This window comes from Pseudorasbora parva, chromosome 21 (assembly GCF_024679245.1).
Source record: "Pseudorasbora parva isolate DD20220531a chromosome 21, ASM2467924v1, whole genome shotgun sequence".
In the NCBI taxonomy this organism is placed as follows: domain Eukaryota; kingdom Metazoa; phylum Chordata; class Actinopteri; order Cypriniformes; family Gobionidae; genus Pseudorasbora; species Pseudorasbora parva.
Window position 1 is genome coordinate 37,100,833 of NC_090192.1, and position 20,001 is coordinate 37,120,833.

The 20,001-nt window shown below is 37.0% G+C and overlaps 1 protein-coding gene across 4 annotated transcripts in view; it reads right to left on the minus strand.

The window, feature by feature from the left end:
- ptprea (protein tyrosine phosphatase receptor type Ea) overlaps nucleotides 1–20,001 on the minus strand; it is a 101,919-nt gene that overhangs the window by 17,444 nt on the left and 64,474 nt on the right. For 2 of the 4 annotated variants that reach the window (XM_067430651.1, XM_067430652.1), the window contains exons 3-7: nucleotides 12,309–12,377; nucleotides 8,877–8,967; nucleotides 8,455–8,528; nucleotides 3,180–3,316; nucleotides 809–899 (exon numbers count right to left, since the gene is read on the minus strand). In XM_067430651.1, the coding sequence (XP_067286752.1) occupies nucleotides 809–899; nucleotides 3,180–3,316; nucleotides 8,455–8,528; nucleotides 8,877–8,967; nucleotides 12,309–12,372 (457 nt within the window). In that variant the 5' untranslated portion in view covers nucleotides 12,373–12,377. Of the gene's footprint in view, nucleotides 1–808; nucleotides 900–3,179; nucleotides 3,317–4,840; nucleotides 4,928–8,454; nucleotides 8,529–8,612; nucleotides 8,745–8,876; nucleotides 8,968–12,308; nucleotides 12,378–20,001 lie in introns of those variants that run through there. The other 2 variants (XM_067430654.1, XM_067430653.1) reach the window with 2 other exon arrangements.

Here is a 20,001-nt window from a genome sequence, read left to right on the forward strand (position 1 = left end):
CATACATGGAAATATTGTAATAGAAATAAATAAACTATTTGGATGTACATTGTCTAATATATTAATATAACAAAGCCGGTTAATACTATTAATAAAAATCACTTAAAGGTGCGCTATGCAACTTTCCGTCCACTGGAGGGCGCCTATTCTAAACAAATGTGTAGTTTGATGACGCCAAGTTTGAGCACAGCATCTTGGGACATGTGGTCTTTACCTCACAGCCGGTGGAAAATAGGACTCGGGCAGAAATCATGTTCATGTATGCGGTTATTAATGTTACTGTAGTGTGAAGCAGAGAAGGACAGTGTTGTTGAGCTGAGCACGGCTGCTGGAGCGATAGTTATACAAACACACGGCTCGCAAACACCAGGACTTTTATTATGAAGGGACGGGACACAGTCGCCGGGCGCCTGCAGTATTTCCACGTTTCCGGTCATGATTATAAGGTAAAGCAGCTCTGTTTATCATATTAGATAGATTTAAGTGTGTTTAAAATGATGTTATGACGTTACACTGTGCGTTTGCTCGGCGCTGCTGTGACATGTTCAGTAAAGCGCTTCTGCAGAATAAAACCGAGGGTAACGCAGATATGACGCAATTGACAGGCGACTTCCTCAAACGCTATGCTGACTCGACCCCGGTCATTGGTTAAAATAGCAATTTTCTCACAATTTACAAAAACATTTGGCATATCGTAAGTCCTCAACTGAACAAACTACTGGCCTAGTGGTTTTTGGATATTTTACTGCAAATTATACTACCTTTAAAATACAAACAAAAGCCAAGAAAACAAAGAGAGATTTCTTACATGGCAAGATGTTTGGATATCTGTTCTTCTCCTTGTTTTCTTCTTTATTGGCCTCTTCACATTTTCCTTGGGTCAAACCTCCTGGCAATGACTGTCAACAATACAAACGAAACATGATATCAACACTAAACCGATGGCCGTTCCACCCAAAGCACAGAATGCTTAGAAGAGCAGATGCTTTCTGCATTATAACTGTGACACTCCAAGTACTTTGCACATGTTGAGCAACTGTGTGTATTGTGTTTTACGTGTGTATTGCACTCTCTTGTCTCTACACAAATGCATTGTTGTGGATCATGCACCTGAGATATTCAGCTATCGTTAAACTTTACACACACAAAAAAAGACTTGATTTCGTTTAACTGAATTGCACTTGAATTGTTACCTAACACATTTAAAGAATGTGTATTTGAGCAAAACTGATCATGCTGGTCAAATTCCCATTGCTGAAAATGAATATTACTGACGCTTTGTTCCTGTATGTATAGGCCACTGTTTACCCAGCAGAGCCTCTTCCATTCCGACTTAAATAGTTTAAGTGGCCATTAAGATTGTTGAGCATAAACATAGTTTCCATGGGACAGAAAATTCACATGGTTCATTCAGTGTTCCTGAATCACGGGCCTGTGAGAGGAGTGAATCTTGAATCATACGTCTAAAAGCAGAGAGGGACATTCTCGAATGAGTCAAAGCCTGATGACTCCTCAACATCTTAATTCCAGTAATTCTCAGTGGGAAATGAGAGCAGTTGAACCATCAGCAAATGTGGAATGATATTTGCTGATCCACATGAATGCGGCGGTGTGTTTCTGTTAATAACAGCACGATAATGCACCATCAGCTTCTTTACGAGCCACAAGCGAAATAACAATCCCTTCACCGAGTGTTGCCACTAAACGCAGACAAAAACACAACGACTGCTGAACTTCCAGCAACGTGAGTGATGTAATCAGTGTAAAAAACAATAATGAGCTACAGCGTTTGCAGACGGGATCTAGTTCTGTATTTATATTTATAAATACTATGACTGGTGTTGAAATAACTGACACCGAATTACCAATAATATGAAAACTAACACGCTATGAAACATGCTAATACACTGAAAATAATAATTTTTACTGCTTGTTCAAATTGCTTAGTTAAAATGAGCAAAATCAAAATAATTGCTACACATTTTGTCCTAACCTAATTTGATTGTGTTCAATCCACTTTCATATAAATCCAATTGAAGTTTACTTAATCCGTTTGTGTTGAGATTACATGCTTGATTTGTGTTGAATTAACTGAAACTGGGCAGGGCTTGTTAGTTCCCAACATGCTTTGCATATGGCTAAATCAAGAGAGAGTACATGTTGTTATTTTATATGTAAAAGTGTTTATTTATGCATTTTTGAGCAAGATGAGAAAGGGTGATACTTGATTGTGTTTAAAAGTGTTTAATATTTAATTATGTTGGAGTTTAAATTAAAGTGGGTTACCATTGTGGAGAAGAGGGGAGCATTTGCTTAGGCTGTGGACTGATACTACTTATGTCATAACGGCTTTGCTGAAGGAGCTTTTAATCTTTAGCATTTAATATGCTTATGTGTGCTATATCTAGCTAAAAGTTATCAACTAGCTAGTGCAGTATTAGAATTCAGTTGTGTAACATTAAACTGAATGAAAAGGTGACTGAATATATGAAATTAAGTGCCTGAATCATGTCAGGGACCCGTATACAATTCACTTTGAAACTACTTAATCGGGTCACTTAAAATGTATTCATTCTATGATGTTGAAGTTACATAAATTATGTTTTTTTAACTTAATTGATTCATGTGGGACCGATGTACACAATTAAATCATGTAAATCCAACAGACTTTGTTTTCAGTGTATAATAAATGAATAAATATTACATAAAATATTCAATTAATGACATTCGGCCTTCAATGACTTCTCAATTCATTAACTAGCATTGTCTTGCAAATGATTAAAACTGACTGATGCTGTTGAGATTCAGGCCTGCAAAATAGGCTGTTTTTGTCTTAGCTGACTAAATTTGTGAATAAATTCCGATACCACTGTAAATGAATATGCTATGAAACATATTATTAGATATATCAAATCAAATATTACATAAGTAAAGGCACTTCAATGATATCTCTAATAAATAACTAGGATCGTCTTAATTGCATCATTACATAATATTTTTTGGCATAAATTTGTGGTCATATTTGATTTTGAGGGACTTAAAAGCTAAAGGCGTGAGTGTTTTTCTTGTCAATATTATAGTTTTGTTGTTGTTGTTGTTTTTGGACCATGAAAATACAATCTAAAAATACAATCAAAAGCCCATAAAATACAATCTTTACATGCAGAATAAAAACTCACATTATACTCTTCCCGGAAGAGTTTCCCATCATCGGCCGAGCGTATCCGATACTCTTCTTCCAAGTTGTCTACCGGGATGGGGAAATACGTTTTGGATGTGGAAGGGGACCTTGGCAGTAAGACCACCGTCTGTTGCTCTGTAGAGGAACGCGGTAAATGAACGTTATAGACAATCACTTGAAAAGTGATCAATCTTCAGGAGATGCAAAATTTGATGTGAATTCAAAACCTCACCAAATGAGATACACCACACATGCAATTTGATTGAAAGATTCATTCCGTCACGTTTAGTGCAAAAATAACTCTCTCACTTGTATCTTTTTGTTTATAGGACTGCTATAGAAACGTTAACACTTTGCTTGCTATTTGAGGACAGCAAATTTCCTGACTCTTTCATTGTTCGTGTTTGTGTGTGTGTGTGTGAGTGTGTGTGTGTGTGTGTGTGTGGGGTCCTGGTAAACCTACATAAGGGGGAAAACCTTTTCCCCAAAAGGTGGCAGTATCCAAAATCCTTGTCCTTGTGAGGACATTTTTGATCTGCATGAGGAAAACACTGTATAAATCATACTAAGTAATGTTTTTTTCAATATATAAAAATGCAGAATGTTTTTTGTGATGGTTAGGTTTAGGGCAGGTTTAGTGTAAGGGAAATATGAATAGCATTATGTCTGTAGAAAGTCCTAAAAAAAAAAAAAAAAACTGTGTGTGTGTGTGTGTGTCTGTGTGTGTCCTTGTTTATATTACATTGTGGGGACCAAATGTCCCCATAAGGATAGTAAAACCTGAGATTACCTACAGTGTGGGGGATCAGCCAGCAATCCCCACAATGTAAATGGATTTATAAAGATAATAAATGATGATATTTTAAAAATGTAAAAAGGCAGAATGTTTCCTGTGATGGGTAGGTTTAGGGGCAGGGGCAGTGTAGGGGGATAAAATGTACAGTTTGTACAGTATAAAATGTGAGTGTGTTTGCGCGCGCGCTGTGTGTGTGTGTGTGTGTGTGTGTGTGTGTGTGTGTGTGTGTGTGTGTGTGTGTGTGTGAGTTTATAGACTCTTATAGATATTTGGGTAGACTCTCGATTTTAAAATTCCATAATTCAGACAAAAAAAGTCCTACCTAAATATATAACAGGACACTGTTAAATACATTTTTCTTCAAAGAATGTAAATTATGTCAAACCTACGTTCGCAGTTTGTCACCCAGGAAAACATGCTAAGGGGCCGTTTACACAGAACACAATTTTCCATTAAACTGCACTATTTTTCCATTCGATTTTTAATGCAAACATGCACTCGACGCTCCCGTCTCGTGTCTTCTGCAGCATCTTGCGCATGACACGACATTCTTAAAACGTGGTGCTCAGGTTACAAAAACTTCAACGTGCCTCTAGACCTTCTGCCTTTTTTCCAATGGCCAACGACCGATTTCAACAGGAAAAAAAGTGTTCTGTGTGATCCGGCCCTAACACCATAACTGAATTTTTCAGGAAAGCTATCAGCATGCCTTTGTAAAAGCAATATATGCATATATGGTTCGTAAACGCAAGTGACCCTTGTAGCACCAAAAGAAACCCACAACCATTGGGTTAGAGGTTAGAGAGGGTGAGATGTTAGTTTAGACGTCCATGCCTGTTCATGAGACACAACATATACCTGACCTTCTGATGGCCAGCCAAGATCATTCTCATCCTCATCCTCATCATCCTTCTCATCATCATTATCCACATCCACATCTATATATTCCTCTATACAACACACACATAATGACACACGCTGTTACTCGGTTGTAAAACTTTAAAATAAATAAATACAAAAATAATGCCAAATCGAATTGTACTACAAAACATTTAAAGTCATTGGAAGTAGTAGATTTAATTAAGTTAGTAAATATATAAAACTACAACAATTAAATTAAGTGGTGCTCGCCATGCAAATGTCACTGTCACAATGCTAGGGTGTTGCTATGGGGTTGCTATGGAGATCTGGGTAGTTGCTTTGCGGTTTCCTTTTTTGTGTGTGGTTTAACTTAAAAAAGTAAGTAACCCAGTTGCCTTAAAATATTGAAATAAAATGTTTTAGTTGATACAATGAAGGAAATCGGTTTCATAAATATAAACTCAAAATATTACTGTATCTGAACCACATATAAAATATGATAAATCATGAAAATAGCACAATTTGGCATGTTTCACTGCGTCATCACAAATAAAACACACACAACTACCCAATATGCTTACGAAATAATAATATTTGAATAAAGGTTGTCGATTCTCAAAAAGTGTCATTGTTTTAACTCAAATTTTTAATTTCAATGAACTCGAAATTAAGGCAACCAGGTAACTTATTTTTAAATCGTTTTTTTACAGTATACTGACTCAAATCAAAACTCTCTAAATCATTTTTCAAGCAAGTGTTTTTCTCAAGCGGCAACCTCCCGTGATCTCTCTTGAAGCCAATACGGAAGTAATGTAAACTGCAATTCATCAACTGGCCACTAGGGCTCCTGAAGGGAGCAGAATCTCATTGAGCCCCATGTTAAAATACCCAACTTTGTGAAGTTTTTATTAACAAAATTTCGGGAGGAGCACGTGCAGATACACCTAACTAAACACAAGTGCAGCACGCTCAGATAATTAAACCTAATTAAACACAAGTGGAGCACATGCTAGCTAATCAACGATAAGAGAGGGGAACACTGTAAAAAAATTTGGTTGGTTTTTGTTGGTTTAACTTAAAAAAGTAAGTAACCTGTTTGCCATAAAATTTTGAGTTTATTGAAATTAAAAATTTGAGTTGATACAATGAAGGAAATTTGTTTAATAAATAGAAACTCAAAATATTTTTCTATCTGAACCACATAAAAAATGTGATAAATCATGTAGTGGCATGTTTCACTACATTATCAGAAATAAAACACACACAATTACCCAATATGCTTACAAAATCTTTTAATAATATTTTAATAAATGCTGTTGAATCTCAAAAAATTGTCATTGTATTAACTCAAAATTTTAATTTCAATGAACTCAAAATTTTAAGGCAACCAGGTTATTAATTTTTTACAGTGTGTATATATATATATATATATATATATATATATATATATATATATATATATATATATATATACATATATATATATATATATATACAGCAGATTTACCTTCTTTCGTTGACCCTTTTCATTTTAGCACCCCTCCACCACCCCATCTCCTCACTTGATTCTAACAAATTTTTATTAGATGTCAACACAATCTATAATATACTCCAGTCCAGTTCTAGAGTCTCTCTATCATGGGGGGGGTACTCTGGGTTCCGGCCTAATTTCGAGCCCGGAGCCCTCCCCTGGACAGCACGCCAAATACGCATAATCTTTACTCTATTTAATTTGATGTAAGTGTGAACTAGTGAAACAGCAGAAAAAAACATGTTTACAGCCTGGTCCAAATTGTGGTTTTGGCTTATAAGGCTAATTTTGACCTTCATGACAACTGTGAGGGGGGTGAATTTTTTTATAACTCATTCGTTTACGTTATATAAAGCCTTAAAGTTATGCATTATTAAGGACATGGTTACAGGTGGATGACCATTTATCTGCCGTCTATAGTCATTGCGTCACCTCAGCTCCACCCTCATCCCGCCTTTTTGCCCATTTATTGTTATCCGGGAGTGACACGCGTTGACTCGCTCGAAAGATGGCGACGCCCAGCTCGCCCCTACTTTAAGCTTCAGAACGGGTGAATCCTATGGGTGACGTCACGGACATTACGTCCATATTTTTTACAGTCTATGGTTTTTCTACATACAGGAAGAGCATGTTTGCAGACTTAAACACTACCGTTCAAAGGTTTTTAATTACACTAAATTTTGTGTATGAATGTTTCTTGAGCAGCAAATCATCATATTATAATGATTTCTGAAGGATCATGTGACACTGAAGACTGGAGTAACGATTCTGAAAATTCAGCTTTGATCACAGAAATAAATTACATTTTACAATATATTCACATAGAAAACACTTATTTTCAATTGTAAAAAATATATTTCACACTACCGTATTACTCTTTTTAATGCATTTTTTAATCAAACTACTGAATGGTAGTGTACATCAAAGAGACAGACAAATGGTGGCGCAGAGAGCAGGACAACGTCGGTTAACCACTTCCTTCACACAGGTGTGACTTTCCCTTCTGAACACTGAAACAATCTCTCAGAGTGAAATATTGATATCATGCTAACTGTACTGAACACGGTCAATGTCCTTTAACACATGTACTGAGCGTGTCGTCTCTCGTCTTGGCTAAAGGAATATTCCTTGAGAGAGATTTCCGTCAGGATAACAGGAGAAAGAGTTCAGAGGAAGTAAATCTGCATAAATCTGCAAGACCTTCGACAAGACACACAATCTCGCAGTTTGAGATAACCTTCTGAACACTTAAAGGAGATCGTGAGGGATCGCAGTCTGAGATTCTGGAGACTGAATCCAAAGTTTGCTGCCCGTTTAATCTGACTAACTGCTGTCTAAGAAACAAAAGCCTAGCGTTACAGAGACCTATAGTGATGTCTTTCCTATGGCTAACCATGAGCCACAGATTTTGTGTGAAACAGGAACGTGTGTTAAAAAAAGAACATTCTTCCTCTTTTACATTGTTTTAGTCATGTTTGAATAATTTTGAGGAAATATTGATAATTAAAACAGCATAATTTTTATGCTTACATCTTGGTATTCATGGAACAAAACAATACACAGAGTTTAGCCATCGCTCATCGTTTAATATTCGCTCACTAACATTAAACTAGAAAAGCAAAAGTGTTTCAAGACAAAATTGGCTGACAAAGTCTAGCCTAAACGTTGAGTTTAACTAAATGTTTTGCTCTAAGCAACTTTTAAAAATGTTGTTAAAACGATGTGTTATCTTTGTAAACCTAACATAAAACATCTGAAAAATGTATTGCAACTAATGGTTTGGTTTTCCATTATAAAGATCAGGATGCAGATGACAACATTCCTCAAAAATCAGCATAATATTGTCCATAATTATCCTTTTTAGGCAATCGCACAGTCTGTACAGAATAACACGTGTAGCACATGAACACGCTCACATCCTGCTCTCTTTGCCCGGCGCACAAAATCTTAAAGCAACAGGAAGCTGAAGGTAGAATGTCTGATGAAGTGAAACTTTCCGAGACATCTCACTTTACAACAGTGTTCACCCATTTCATCCAATCTTAAACAGCCGAGCGATTCAGAGCAGACAGAGAAACCCTTTACCTTGCTCTTCCAGGATGCCATTTGGTACCTTCTTGTCGACAGCTGTGATGACAGCTTTCCTCTGGTTTTTCAACCTGAAAGATGAAAAAGAAAAAGAGGGTTAAACATACCAGAAAAAGACAATATACATCACAAACCTAAGTTTAATTTTGTCTCACCAACGGAAACTTGAGCTCTTTTTCATCAGAGGTTCTGTTTCTCCGCAGACACACGTTACACAATACGCTCTCTACTGCTAGAACCATGCAAAAATCTGTGGGTTTACTTCTATGTATGAATAAATATATGTGTGTGTGTCTGTGTGTGACAGCATGTCTCAGTTCCTGTCCCTGCCCTTAATCAGAAAGGGCGGAGCTTGTGAGCATGAGAGACTCACAGTTTTTTACTCAGTGTTTGTGGGTGTGTGTGCGTTTGTGCCATACCTGAGGCAAAACCAGGTCAGCAACCCAAGAAAAATCAACAAGACGGACAGCACCAGCAGTATGGGCAGGATGTGTGTGTTGTACGAGTTCTCTAAAGGAAGAAGGAGAGGCAGTCAAACCCAGAGTGAACAAAAGAACAGGAAGCTGGCCCGCGAACAGAGACCCGTGGAGCTGCTCCGGCGCTGAGCGTTTAAGTGAGGTATGGCAGCCAGTCAAGCCAAGGCATTATTAGTGATTTAATAGAGAGACTGGGGCTGTTTTGACTGCGAGGATAAGCATCGCTCATTCATTTAACAGCAGGTTTGACATGAATCACCCGCCAAAGCCTGCGATCAGCACTTTACTGCAGCCCAAATCACAGTCTGCATAATCTACCGCAGATTTAACACAAATCCATGCGGCCACGCTAATGGTTACGTAATGCATATACACTGACAGTGACCAGGGAGGATTCAGATGTCATCTCGCTGGGAAAAGTTATACAACTACAAACGCTGGGCACAGTATTGGTGGGTTCACATTTTGACCACTGAGTATACATGACTCTTCCAGTTATTTGTAAGTAATACCTACATTTTGTCGTTGTTTTATAAAAGTTGCAATCCCAAAATATACATGCAAAAAAAAATTAAGCCTTATTTTAAGATTTATATATTTAAATTAATAGTAAAATCAATTATGAAACATGTAAGAATTATTCAATTCAATTTGATAGACTTATTCTATTTATTGAAATACATAAATCTTATGTGGAAAAAAAGTGTGTAGAATTTCTTTTGAGTGACAGGAACACATTTAACACAAATTTACACTTAAAAGAAATTTAATTTGAAAAAAAAAAAAAAGAGCCCTCCTTCAGGCGCTACTTTTTTGTTTATGTATGTATGTACATACACACATAAACAACAATACATAACCTATGTACATAAGTTACATAAACATTAGATAAACTGTACATAAACAGTACCAACAGTACACAAACAACAAACAATACATAAATATGTATGTACAGTCTTGTTCAAAATAATAGCAGTACAATGTGACTAACCAGAATAATCAAGGTTTTTAGTATATTTTTTATTGCTACGTGGCAAACAAGTTACCAGTAGGTTCAGTAGATTCTCAGAAAACAAACAAGACCCAGCATTCATGATATGCACGCTCTTAAGGCTGTGCAATTGGGCAATCAGTTGAAAGGGGTGTGTTCAAAAAAATAGCAGTGTCTACCTTTGACTGTACAAACTCAAAACTATTTTGTACAAACATTTTTTTTTCTGGGATTTAGCAATCCTGTGAATCACTAAACTAATATTTAGTTGTATGACCACAGTTTTTTAAAACTGCTTGACATCTGTGTGGCATGGAGTCAACCAACTTGTGACACCTCTCAGCTGTTATTCCACTCCATGATTCTTTAACAACATTCCACAATTCATTCACATTTCTTGGTTTTGCTTCAGAAACAGCATTTTTGATATCACCCCACAAGTTCTCAATTGGATTAAGGTCTGGAGATTGGGCTGGCCACTCCATAACATTCATTTTGTTGGTTTGGAACCAAGACTTTGCCCGTTTACTAGTGTGTTTTGGGTCATTGTCTTGTTGAAACAACCGTTTCAAGGGCATGTCCTCTTCAGCATAGGGCAACATGACCTCTTCAAGTATTTTAACATATGCAAACTGATCCATGATCCCTGGTATGCGATAAATAGGCCCAACACCATAGTAGGAGAAACATGCCCATATCATGATGCTTGCACCTCCATGCTTCACTGTCTTCACTGTGTACTGTGGCTTGAATTCAGAGTTTGGGGGTCGTCTCACAAACTGCCTGTGGCCCTTGGACCCAAAAAGAACAATTTTACTCTCATCAGTCCACAAAATGTTCCTCCATTTCTCTTTAGGCCAGTTGATGTGTTCTTTGGCAAATTGTAACCTCTTCTGCACATGCCTTTTTTTTAACAGAGGGACTTTGCGGGGGATTCTTGAAAATAGATTAGCTTCACACAGACGTCTTCTAACTGTCACAGTACTTACAGGTAACTCCAGACTGTCTTTGATCATCCTGGAGGTGATCATTGGCTGAGCCTTTGCCATTCTGGTTATTCTTCTATCCATTTTGATGGTTGTCTTCCGTTTTCTTCCATGTCTCTCTGGTTTTGCTCATCATTTTAAGGCATTGGAGATCATTTTAGCTGAACAGCCTATCATTTTTTGCACCTCTTTATAGGTTTTCCCCTCTCTAATCAACTTTTTAATCAAAGTACGCTGTTCTTCTGAACAATGTCTTAAACGACCCATTTCCTCAGCTTTCAAATGCATGTTCAACAAGTGTTGGCTTCATCCTTAAATAGGGGCCACCTGATTCACACCTGTTTCTTCACAAAATTGATGACCTCAGTGATTGAATGCCACACTGCTATTTTTTTGAACACACCCCTTTCAACTAATTCAACTAATTGCCCAATTGCACAGCCTTAAGAGCGTGCATATCATGAATGCTGGGTCTTGTTTGTTTTCTGAGAATCTACTGAACCTACTGGTAACTTGTTTGCCACGTAGCAATAAAAAATATAAAAACCTTGATTATTCTGGTTAGTCACATTGTACTGCTATTATTTTGAACAAGACTGTATGTACATACATAAACTTTTTTGTTTGTTTATGTATGTATCTCATTTAAAAGACAGGTAAAAACTCATCTCTTCTATGAGCACTTAATCTTATACATTTTTTTTTTTAAACCTCTAAACTCTTCCCCCTCTATTTCTCTTTTCTTCTTCTCTTTTCCTGGTTTTTGCTACTCCGAGTAGTATACAAATCTTGGTATTTGGGGCACTTTTTGCGTTTCTTTGCCTCTTCTACAAAGATCGCTTCCTGTACTCCTGAGTTGTAAGTCGCTTTGGATAAAAGCGTCTGCTAAATGCATAAATGTAAATGTATGTATGAATGAATGGGTGGATGGATGGACGGACAGGTGGTTTTGTGGGTGGATGGATCATGGGATGGATGGACGGACAGACGGATGGATGGATGGATGGATAGATAGACAGACAGATAACCTGTATTTTGGTTGTACAAATATAGCTGCTAATAAAGTTATTTAGTTTATTTCTTAATTTCTTTTTTTATTTTGAATTACTTGAAATGGAAATATATTACGATAGAGGAATTGGATGGATGGATGGATGGATGGATAGATGATTTGAATGCAAACTGATACCATATAGCCAATATTAGATATTCTAAAGATAATATTTCATTATGAATTGAATTTCAGTGAAGGTAACATAAAGCTAAATGATTTTGTGTGTATAATAAATATGCTACTCTGCATTTAAAATGAGAAGGATTTAGAGAGAAAATTTGTATTATCAGTATTATTATTATTATTATTAGTATTATCATCAACTATAAATAATGAGCACTTACCACTGCCATTGGGTTCTTGGGTAGAATTGGATGTGCCTTCAGTTACAAAAAAAACAAGGATCATTGTGTCTGCAAGAGAAGAAGAGAGCATGTCAGTGAATTATTCAGAAATATTAAGATCATTTCAGTATGTCTATTCAAAAACACAGAGCAGAAATATCCAGCACTGTTTCTACTTTTCCACTAGATGTCACTAGAGTCATTTAAATACAGCTCCAGTACGAACCCCGTAAAACCGAGCGCTCTGTACTGACATTTACAACTAACTTTAAACGCCACTTTCTCACAGATTAGACATGATGATTTATTTATGTTCGGGGGATTAAAGGTGCACGCATGTTACACAAAATATCAAGCGGGTTAAAATAAGATCATAATCTGTGAATTTAGAGGTGTAAAAAGGCTCATCTGATACTTAATCTACTCATTATTAAACCTGAAAGTGTATTTTTGTTGTTGTTGGGAAAAGCAGATTATTTCCTGTTCCCCATCAGCGGTGTCTGCCGTTCCCCTTAATCTGCATATCACGTGACTGACACATTTAGCAGTGGCAGAAGAGGACAGATCTCTCCTCGTGATTTGCTCTCACAAACTCAAAAGTTATGCATCATACTTTTGGTTAGGGGTATATATTTAAAATCCATAAACCATAGTAAGAGTAAAAGCGATGCTCTTGCGAAAGTAGGCCGGTCTCTATCTTCTTCTCTATCTGGAGGCCAGATGTCGTGGGCTACTTCTGGACGGGAAGAGCCACGAGAATCGATTCAGCCTCAGTTCTGCTATCAGCGCTGCTCGGGAGAGATAAGACACCCACGCACAGCCGCTAATGCTCTTCATTGAGAAAATCAAGTGGGTAATGCTGCTAATTCAGTAAACCAGCACAATGCATATATAACAGGCAAAGCCCTGCGGTCCTTCAGTGCAAACCGCTCAACACTACAGAGAATCCTGGAGGTGTTCACACTCCGAGACTGCTAACATATCAGCAAAAAGTAGGCTGGTTCATGAGAAGTTCAAACGGTGTCAATCCAGAAATATTTCAGACAATTATAGCATTGCAGGATTTTACATTTGAATGCAAAGTATCTGTACTTTAAATGAAAAAAATGACTTCACTCATTTCTGCCCTTATCGTACATAATTCATCTTTGTTATGCCACAGACATACACTATTCTGTTTAAACTATTTGTTAAATGTTTTTAAAAGAAATATCTTTATATTCACCAAGGCTGGACTTATTTGACCAAATATAAAATAGTAATATTGTGAAATATGACAATATTATTTAATAATTTAAAATAACTGTTTTCTATTTTCATATACTTTAAAATGTAATGAATTCCTGTGATTAAAGTTGAATTTTCAGCATCCTTACTCCAGTCTTCAGTGTCACATGATCCTTCAGAAAGCAGACTAATATGAGGATTTGCTGCTCAAGAAACATTTACAATTATTATTTTCAACTAATTGAAAATAGTTGTGCTGCTTCAAACAGCATTTATTTGAAATCAAAATATTTATTTTTTTTGTAATATTTACAAAACATTTTAAATGTCTTTACTGTCTCTTTTGATCAATTTAAGCTATTATTTCTGTGAAAGTTATTAATTTCTATTTATTGATTTATTTATTGATAATTAATTATTCAATTATTCAATCTGTCAAATTGATTAAATCGAAATTAATTTGAATCCCAAAAAAGTTTGTTTTTAAATAATGTGTGTAATATGTATAGTTATTATACATATTTGAGTACACACACATACATGTATATATTTAAGAACTATTTGTATGTATATACTGTATATATATTTATATAATTTATATAATATACAAATATTTATGTTATATATACAATTATTATATACAAATATAGTATATATAAATATAACACATTTTTCTAAACTATATATACGTGTGTGTATTTATATATACATAATAATTATACACACACAAGGTGTATTGTATGTAAAAACAAATCTATAAATTAATTATTTATTCTAAATAATAATTTAATTTGAATTTAATAATAATAAGTATCATTCATTTCATTATTTATGTCATTTATTATTCTATTTATTTATTTTATTCATTTCTATATATTTAATTTCTAGTAAAAAAAATTATCTTACTGACCCCAAACTTTTAAACAGTACTGTATAATATATTAAATCCAGAAGAAAAAGACATTTTAAACCAGTCTAAAATGATCTGCTGGTCTTGGCTGGTCTCAAAACAGCACCAGAAAAATGAGTGTGTCACACCACATGACTATATGTGAAGAGCAAACCACATCTTCATAAATTTAAAAGTAAAATAAATAAATAAAAATAATCGAGAGTTACTGCTCCTAAAATATACACTTTCCTTTATACATAAATAAACTTTATCTAAAATCTTAAATATGAAAGGGGAAAAAAGTTGATAAACATTTTTTCTCAACAATTTTATGTTGCATTATCAGCGTACACCAGGCTTTCTCCCCGGTAACCTCACAGACTGCATCATTCATCAGGCGGGGTTTGAAATAAAGTGCTTTCTGCATTAGCCGCTGTGATAAACTGTGATCAAATGCTGCATTTTTCGATAGTATCCCAGCGCACACTGGAATCCGGACAGCAGCGGAGTAGCAGAGTCGATACAGTATCCCACGGCAATTAATAAAGACCTGAGAGCTGCCTGCAGCCAGTGGCAGAAAGACTGATGGGAGAATTTTAATGAGAAGAAATGACCCTCCCCGTTTCCTGCGGTATGGGGCCGACCGCCAAGCCTGGGGAACGAGTGCACAGGTAAGCATGAATATACACATTCCATCGCATGCATATGCAACTGCACCCGAGTGAATGCATGCAAATGAACAGTCTTGTGATTTAGCATATGCTTTTTATCCAGAGGGACTTCATGTCTCAGTGGAGATACATGGGGTTAGATGTATTGTTCAAGGGCACAGTGGGGACAAGTTTTCCTCAGAGACGGCGGTGGTCACACACACACACACACACACACACACACACACACACACACACACACACACACACACACACACACACACACACACACACACACACACCTGTGTTTTTGCTAGGACACAGTAGGAAACTGTTAAAGTAAGTGGGGCAAATCAGTGACACACATAAATCTTCTGCAGCCACACTTTACAGCAGGGAAATGGGTCTGACAAACCTGTGTCTCTCAGGCATGAGTGTGTTAATAGACTGTGGGAAGCTTCTTTAAAGATAAGAATTCAGATATTTATTGTGCATAAGGTAAAATGATGACAGTTGTTATTTTGAGTCTTTAAACAAACTCAACACTAATGCAAGTTTTTTTTACCTTTACATAATTACAATGAAAGTTATGAAACCTCGGCTGTCTCTGTGTCCCACACTTCCGTCTTTCAGCGAGCATGTGATGTGTTTGCTATGGTCAGGAGTGATCTGCTGTCTTTGCCCCCAGCATATAGGCCACTTCTTAGAGTCATTATGGTAAATAGGTCATGGGGTAAAGCTAACAGACAGGCTTCTTTTTTACGAAAGACATTTGCAGATTGCCTTGGGTAAGGCTTTAACCAGTCTCCAACATGTGCCCGGAAACGTCCCTGGATGCACTCGCTGTATAAAATGGTAAGTGAGACTATCTCTGTTTATGTGTGTGTGTTTGTGCTGCTAAGCATGAATTAATGACTCTCTGTCGTGGGGGTTTTTAGCCCACACGAAAACTCCCATCGACCACTCTGTCTATAAATGAGGAACGCTCCTCTGTTCACACAGACATATCATTTACTTATGCAATCAGCTAAAGCAAGAATAACAAAAGTATGAGTGTATTGTGTATAAGTGTGTAAACGGCCAGAATCGCACCGCTCCTGAAACCAATCTACATACAGTATAGTTCCAAAATACTGACCTGCCTTGCTATATTGTACATGTAGGGAGAACACACACACACACACACACACACACACCATGTACAGTATATCATAAATATAATCAGGCATAACATTATCAGGCCTAATATTGTGTTGGTTCCCCTTTCTGCTGCCATAACAGCCCTGACTCGTCAAGGCATGGACTCCACTAGACCCCTGAAGGTGTGCTGTGATGTTAGCAGCAGATCCTTTAAGTCCTGTAAGTTGTGAGGTGAGGACTCCATGGTTTGGACTTATTTGTTCAGCACATCCCACAGATGCTCGATTGGATTGAGATCTGGGGAATTCGGAGGCCAGGTCAAACCCTTAAACTTGTTGTTGTGCTCCTCAAACCATTCCTGAACCATTTTTGTTCTATAAAAGTGCCACAGCAAACAGGGAATACCGTTTCCATGAAAGGGTTTACATGGTCTGCAACAAATAGCATCCACATGAATATCAGGCCTCAAGGTCTGTGGCTATGCAGCTCCACACGCAACAAACAGTGGTGTTATTCTGACACCTTTCTATCAGACCCAGCATTAACTTCTTGAGTAATTTGACACCTTGACTATGTATTCTGACACCTTTTTATCAGAACCAGCATTAACTTCTTGAGTAATATCTCGTCTATTTGATCGGACCACACGGCCAGCTTTCGCTCCCCACGTGCATCAATGAGCCTTGGCCGCCCATTACCCTGTAGCCAGTTCTCCACTTTTGATAGATACTGACCACTTTAGACCGGGAACAGCCCACAAGAGCTGCAGTTTTGGAGATGCTCTGACCCAGTCGTCTAGTCATCACAATTTGGCCCTTGTCAAACTCGCTCAAATCCTCATGTTTGCCCATTTTTCCTGCTTCTAACACATCAACTTGTTAACTTGCTGCTTAATATATCCCATCCACTAACAGGAGGCGTGATCAAGAGATAATCAGTGTTATTCAGATAATAAATAAAAGTTGGTTCAGATTCATAAATCATTTTTACAATGATGTATTTTTAGTATTTTTAAAGTATAATATAATTTACTCCCTCTCTTTTCATATAGATTGTTGACTAAACAGTAATTTTACAGATTCCAGGAGCTGCTTACTACAGAAAATCACCATTACCAACCCACAGCATCGCTCAAGTCTGTCATCATAAGCTTATAATCAGGTGACGCATGTCTTTAGCTATACCTAAAAACACACACCTGTACTGCATGTGAACTTAAAAACTGCTCAGTTTGCTGTTTCTATATAAAGTAGAGACAACACTGAAAATAAATGCATTAGAAAATGTCTGGATTCAACCACTCAATGCCCGCACACACCACACCTCCACATGCCGCCACATATGCGATAGCCAAGGCCTACTTTACTTAAAATGAAGAAAAAACAACTACACAATTGTTAAGTTAAAGCTGATGTTAGCAATTTCTGCACCACAAGTGTCAGTGAATTAATCATCAGTTTTTGTGTGTTTTAGCTAGGCAGCAAGCAGATTCATATATATAAATGTCATGTAAAATACAGTTTCTTCATTTTGTTAAATTGTTTTCCCCTTCATTACTGGCAAATGTGACAGAGTTCATTCAGGATGCTGCTTGCTGCTGTTTAAGATGATTTTGGCACTTTTCTTCCCTCATCTCATGCTGTTCTATCTGTAAAGTTTAATTGACCATGAACTTCACAGAATGACAGTGTGATTTTAACACTGTCGTTCTCGTTTCATCTAAATTAGCAATTCTGCCACACGAAGAGCTCGTTTGATTGAAGAGACAACTGATAAGTGTTAAAGAACATATCACAAAGAAAGCAGAACAAAAGTCATAAGACTACTCTTGAGAATACTCGACAAAACCCGCATTTTGGCATAATTCTGTTTTAGTTCACTCAAGAGCAAAAGAGAACTCAATTCTGCCACTTGTTCTCTTTTGACTTGTTGCACTTGAATGGTTTAAAAGCATTCGCATGAATAAGTGTGTGATCATATAATGTAACGCTAGCCAGAGGATAATAGAAAAACGGGTGCTGCGTTAAAAGGGTTTGTTCACCCAAAAATGAAATTGATGTCATTAATGACTCACCCTAATGTCGTTCCTCACCCGTAAGACCTCCGTTCATCTTCAGAACACAGTTTAAGATATTTTATATTTAGTCTGAGAGCATATCTAAGTGTATGCACACTATACTGTCCATGTCCATAAAGGGAATAAAAACATCATCAAAGTAGTCCATATGTGACATCAGTTGGTTCATTAGAATCTCTTGAAGCATCGAAAATACATTTGGGTCCAAAAATCACAAAAACTACGACTTTATTCAGCATTGTCTTCTCTTCTGCATTTGTATTCAGTCCTCAAATAAAGATTCAAACGGTTGTAAATCAGTGAATCGATCAATGATTCGAAAAGCCTGTGTCACGTGATTTCAGCAGATTGGCACGCGATCCGAATCATGAATCAATACACTGATTCACAACCGTTTGAATCTTTATTTGAGAATAGAACACAAACGCGGAAGAGAAGACAATGCTGAATAAAGTCGTAGTTTTTGTTATTTTTGGACCAAAATGTATTTTCGATGCTTCAAGAGATTCGAATTAACCCACTGATGTCTCATATGGACTACTTTGATGATGTTTTTATTGCCTTTCTGGACATGGACAGTATAGTGTGCATACACTTAGATACGCTCTCAGACTAAATCTAAAATATCTTAAACTGTGTTCTGAAGATGAACGGAGGTCTTACGGGTGTGGAACGACATTAGGGAGAGTCATTAATGACATCAATTTCATTTTTGGGTGAACTAACCCTTTAAATATTATTAACATGTTAAACCCATGTAAATATTAAACGCATGCGTTAACGTGCCAATTTTGACAGCACTAATATATTTGTCTTTTTTATGACAAATAATTGTTGTAATGCCAAAAATCGTAATGGTCCTGAAAGGCCTCATTTTCTTTAGGCGAAATAAAAAACGTTGCTTTTGTTTTCTGTAAGAAATGTGACTCGGACATGTTCAGGGTTTCAGCCAAATCATCTACCACAGACTTTGAACTTTTCTGGACCTGAGTGTTTTTCCCCTGCTTGCTACAATACTGCTGTCTCTGTGAATCAGCCGGACGGGTCTGGAGGAAACTAAGCGAGGCGCATTTGTCCTGGCGGGGGCTGATCGTCTAATTCAGAGAAACCTCAAAGAAAAGTCAACCCTGGGGGATGCCATTAAAACGAGCTAAACCACCAGAGAGCGAAAGCCTTTTCATTTTCTCAGACATTCTCTAGCTTTTAATGATCCTTTTAGATTATGTTTAAGTTGCTTGTTCCTTCTTTCAGTTTTCATTAATATCCTGTCTTTATGCTCTTTATCGCTCTCTTTCTGAGGACGGTCCATCTGCTATGTGGGTTTTTACACACTGACCCATTTAAGAGGAAGAGACTCACCCAATACACAAACCCACAGTGACCACCAGACAACAACTTCACATTAGACGTTCAAAGTGAGTCTCGACCTTCAAGGTAACTCTCCACCCAACTTACAATAACGGTGTGTTTGCCTTCGGCGCAAAGCAACCTTGCATTAATGCAGACCTGCACAGGGAGGTCACATCAGATATACAGCGGGCTGAATGATGCCAGACAGCAGTCTCATCATCTTCCTGAGGGTTGCCATGGAAACGTGACAACCGATGTGGTTTGAGTAACAAAGATTGCGGCCTTGGGCTCTGCATGAAAACACACACACACACACAAAATATGGAGAATCTAGACAAAAGAGTCAACGCCAAAACA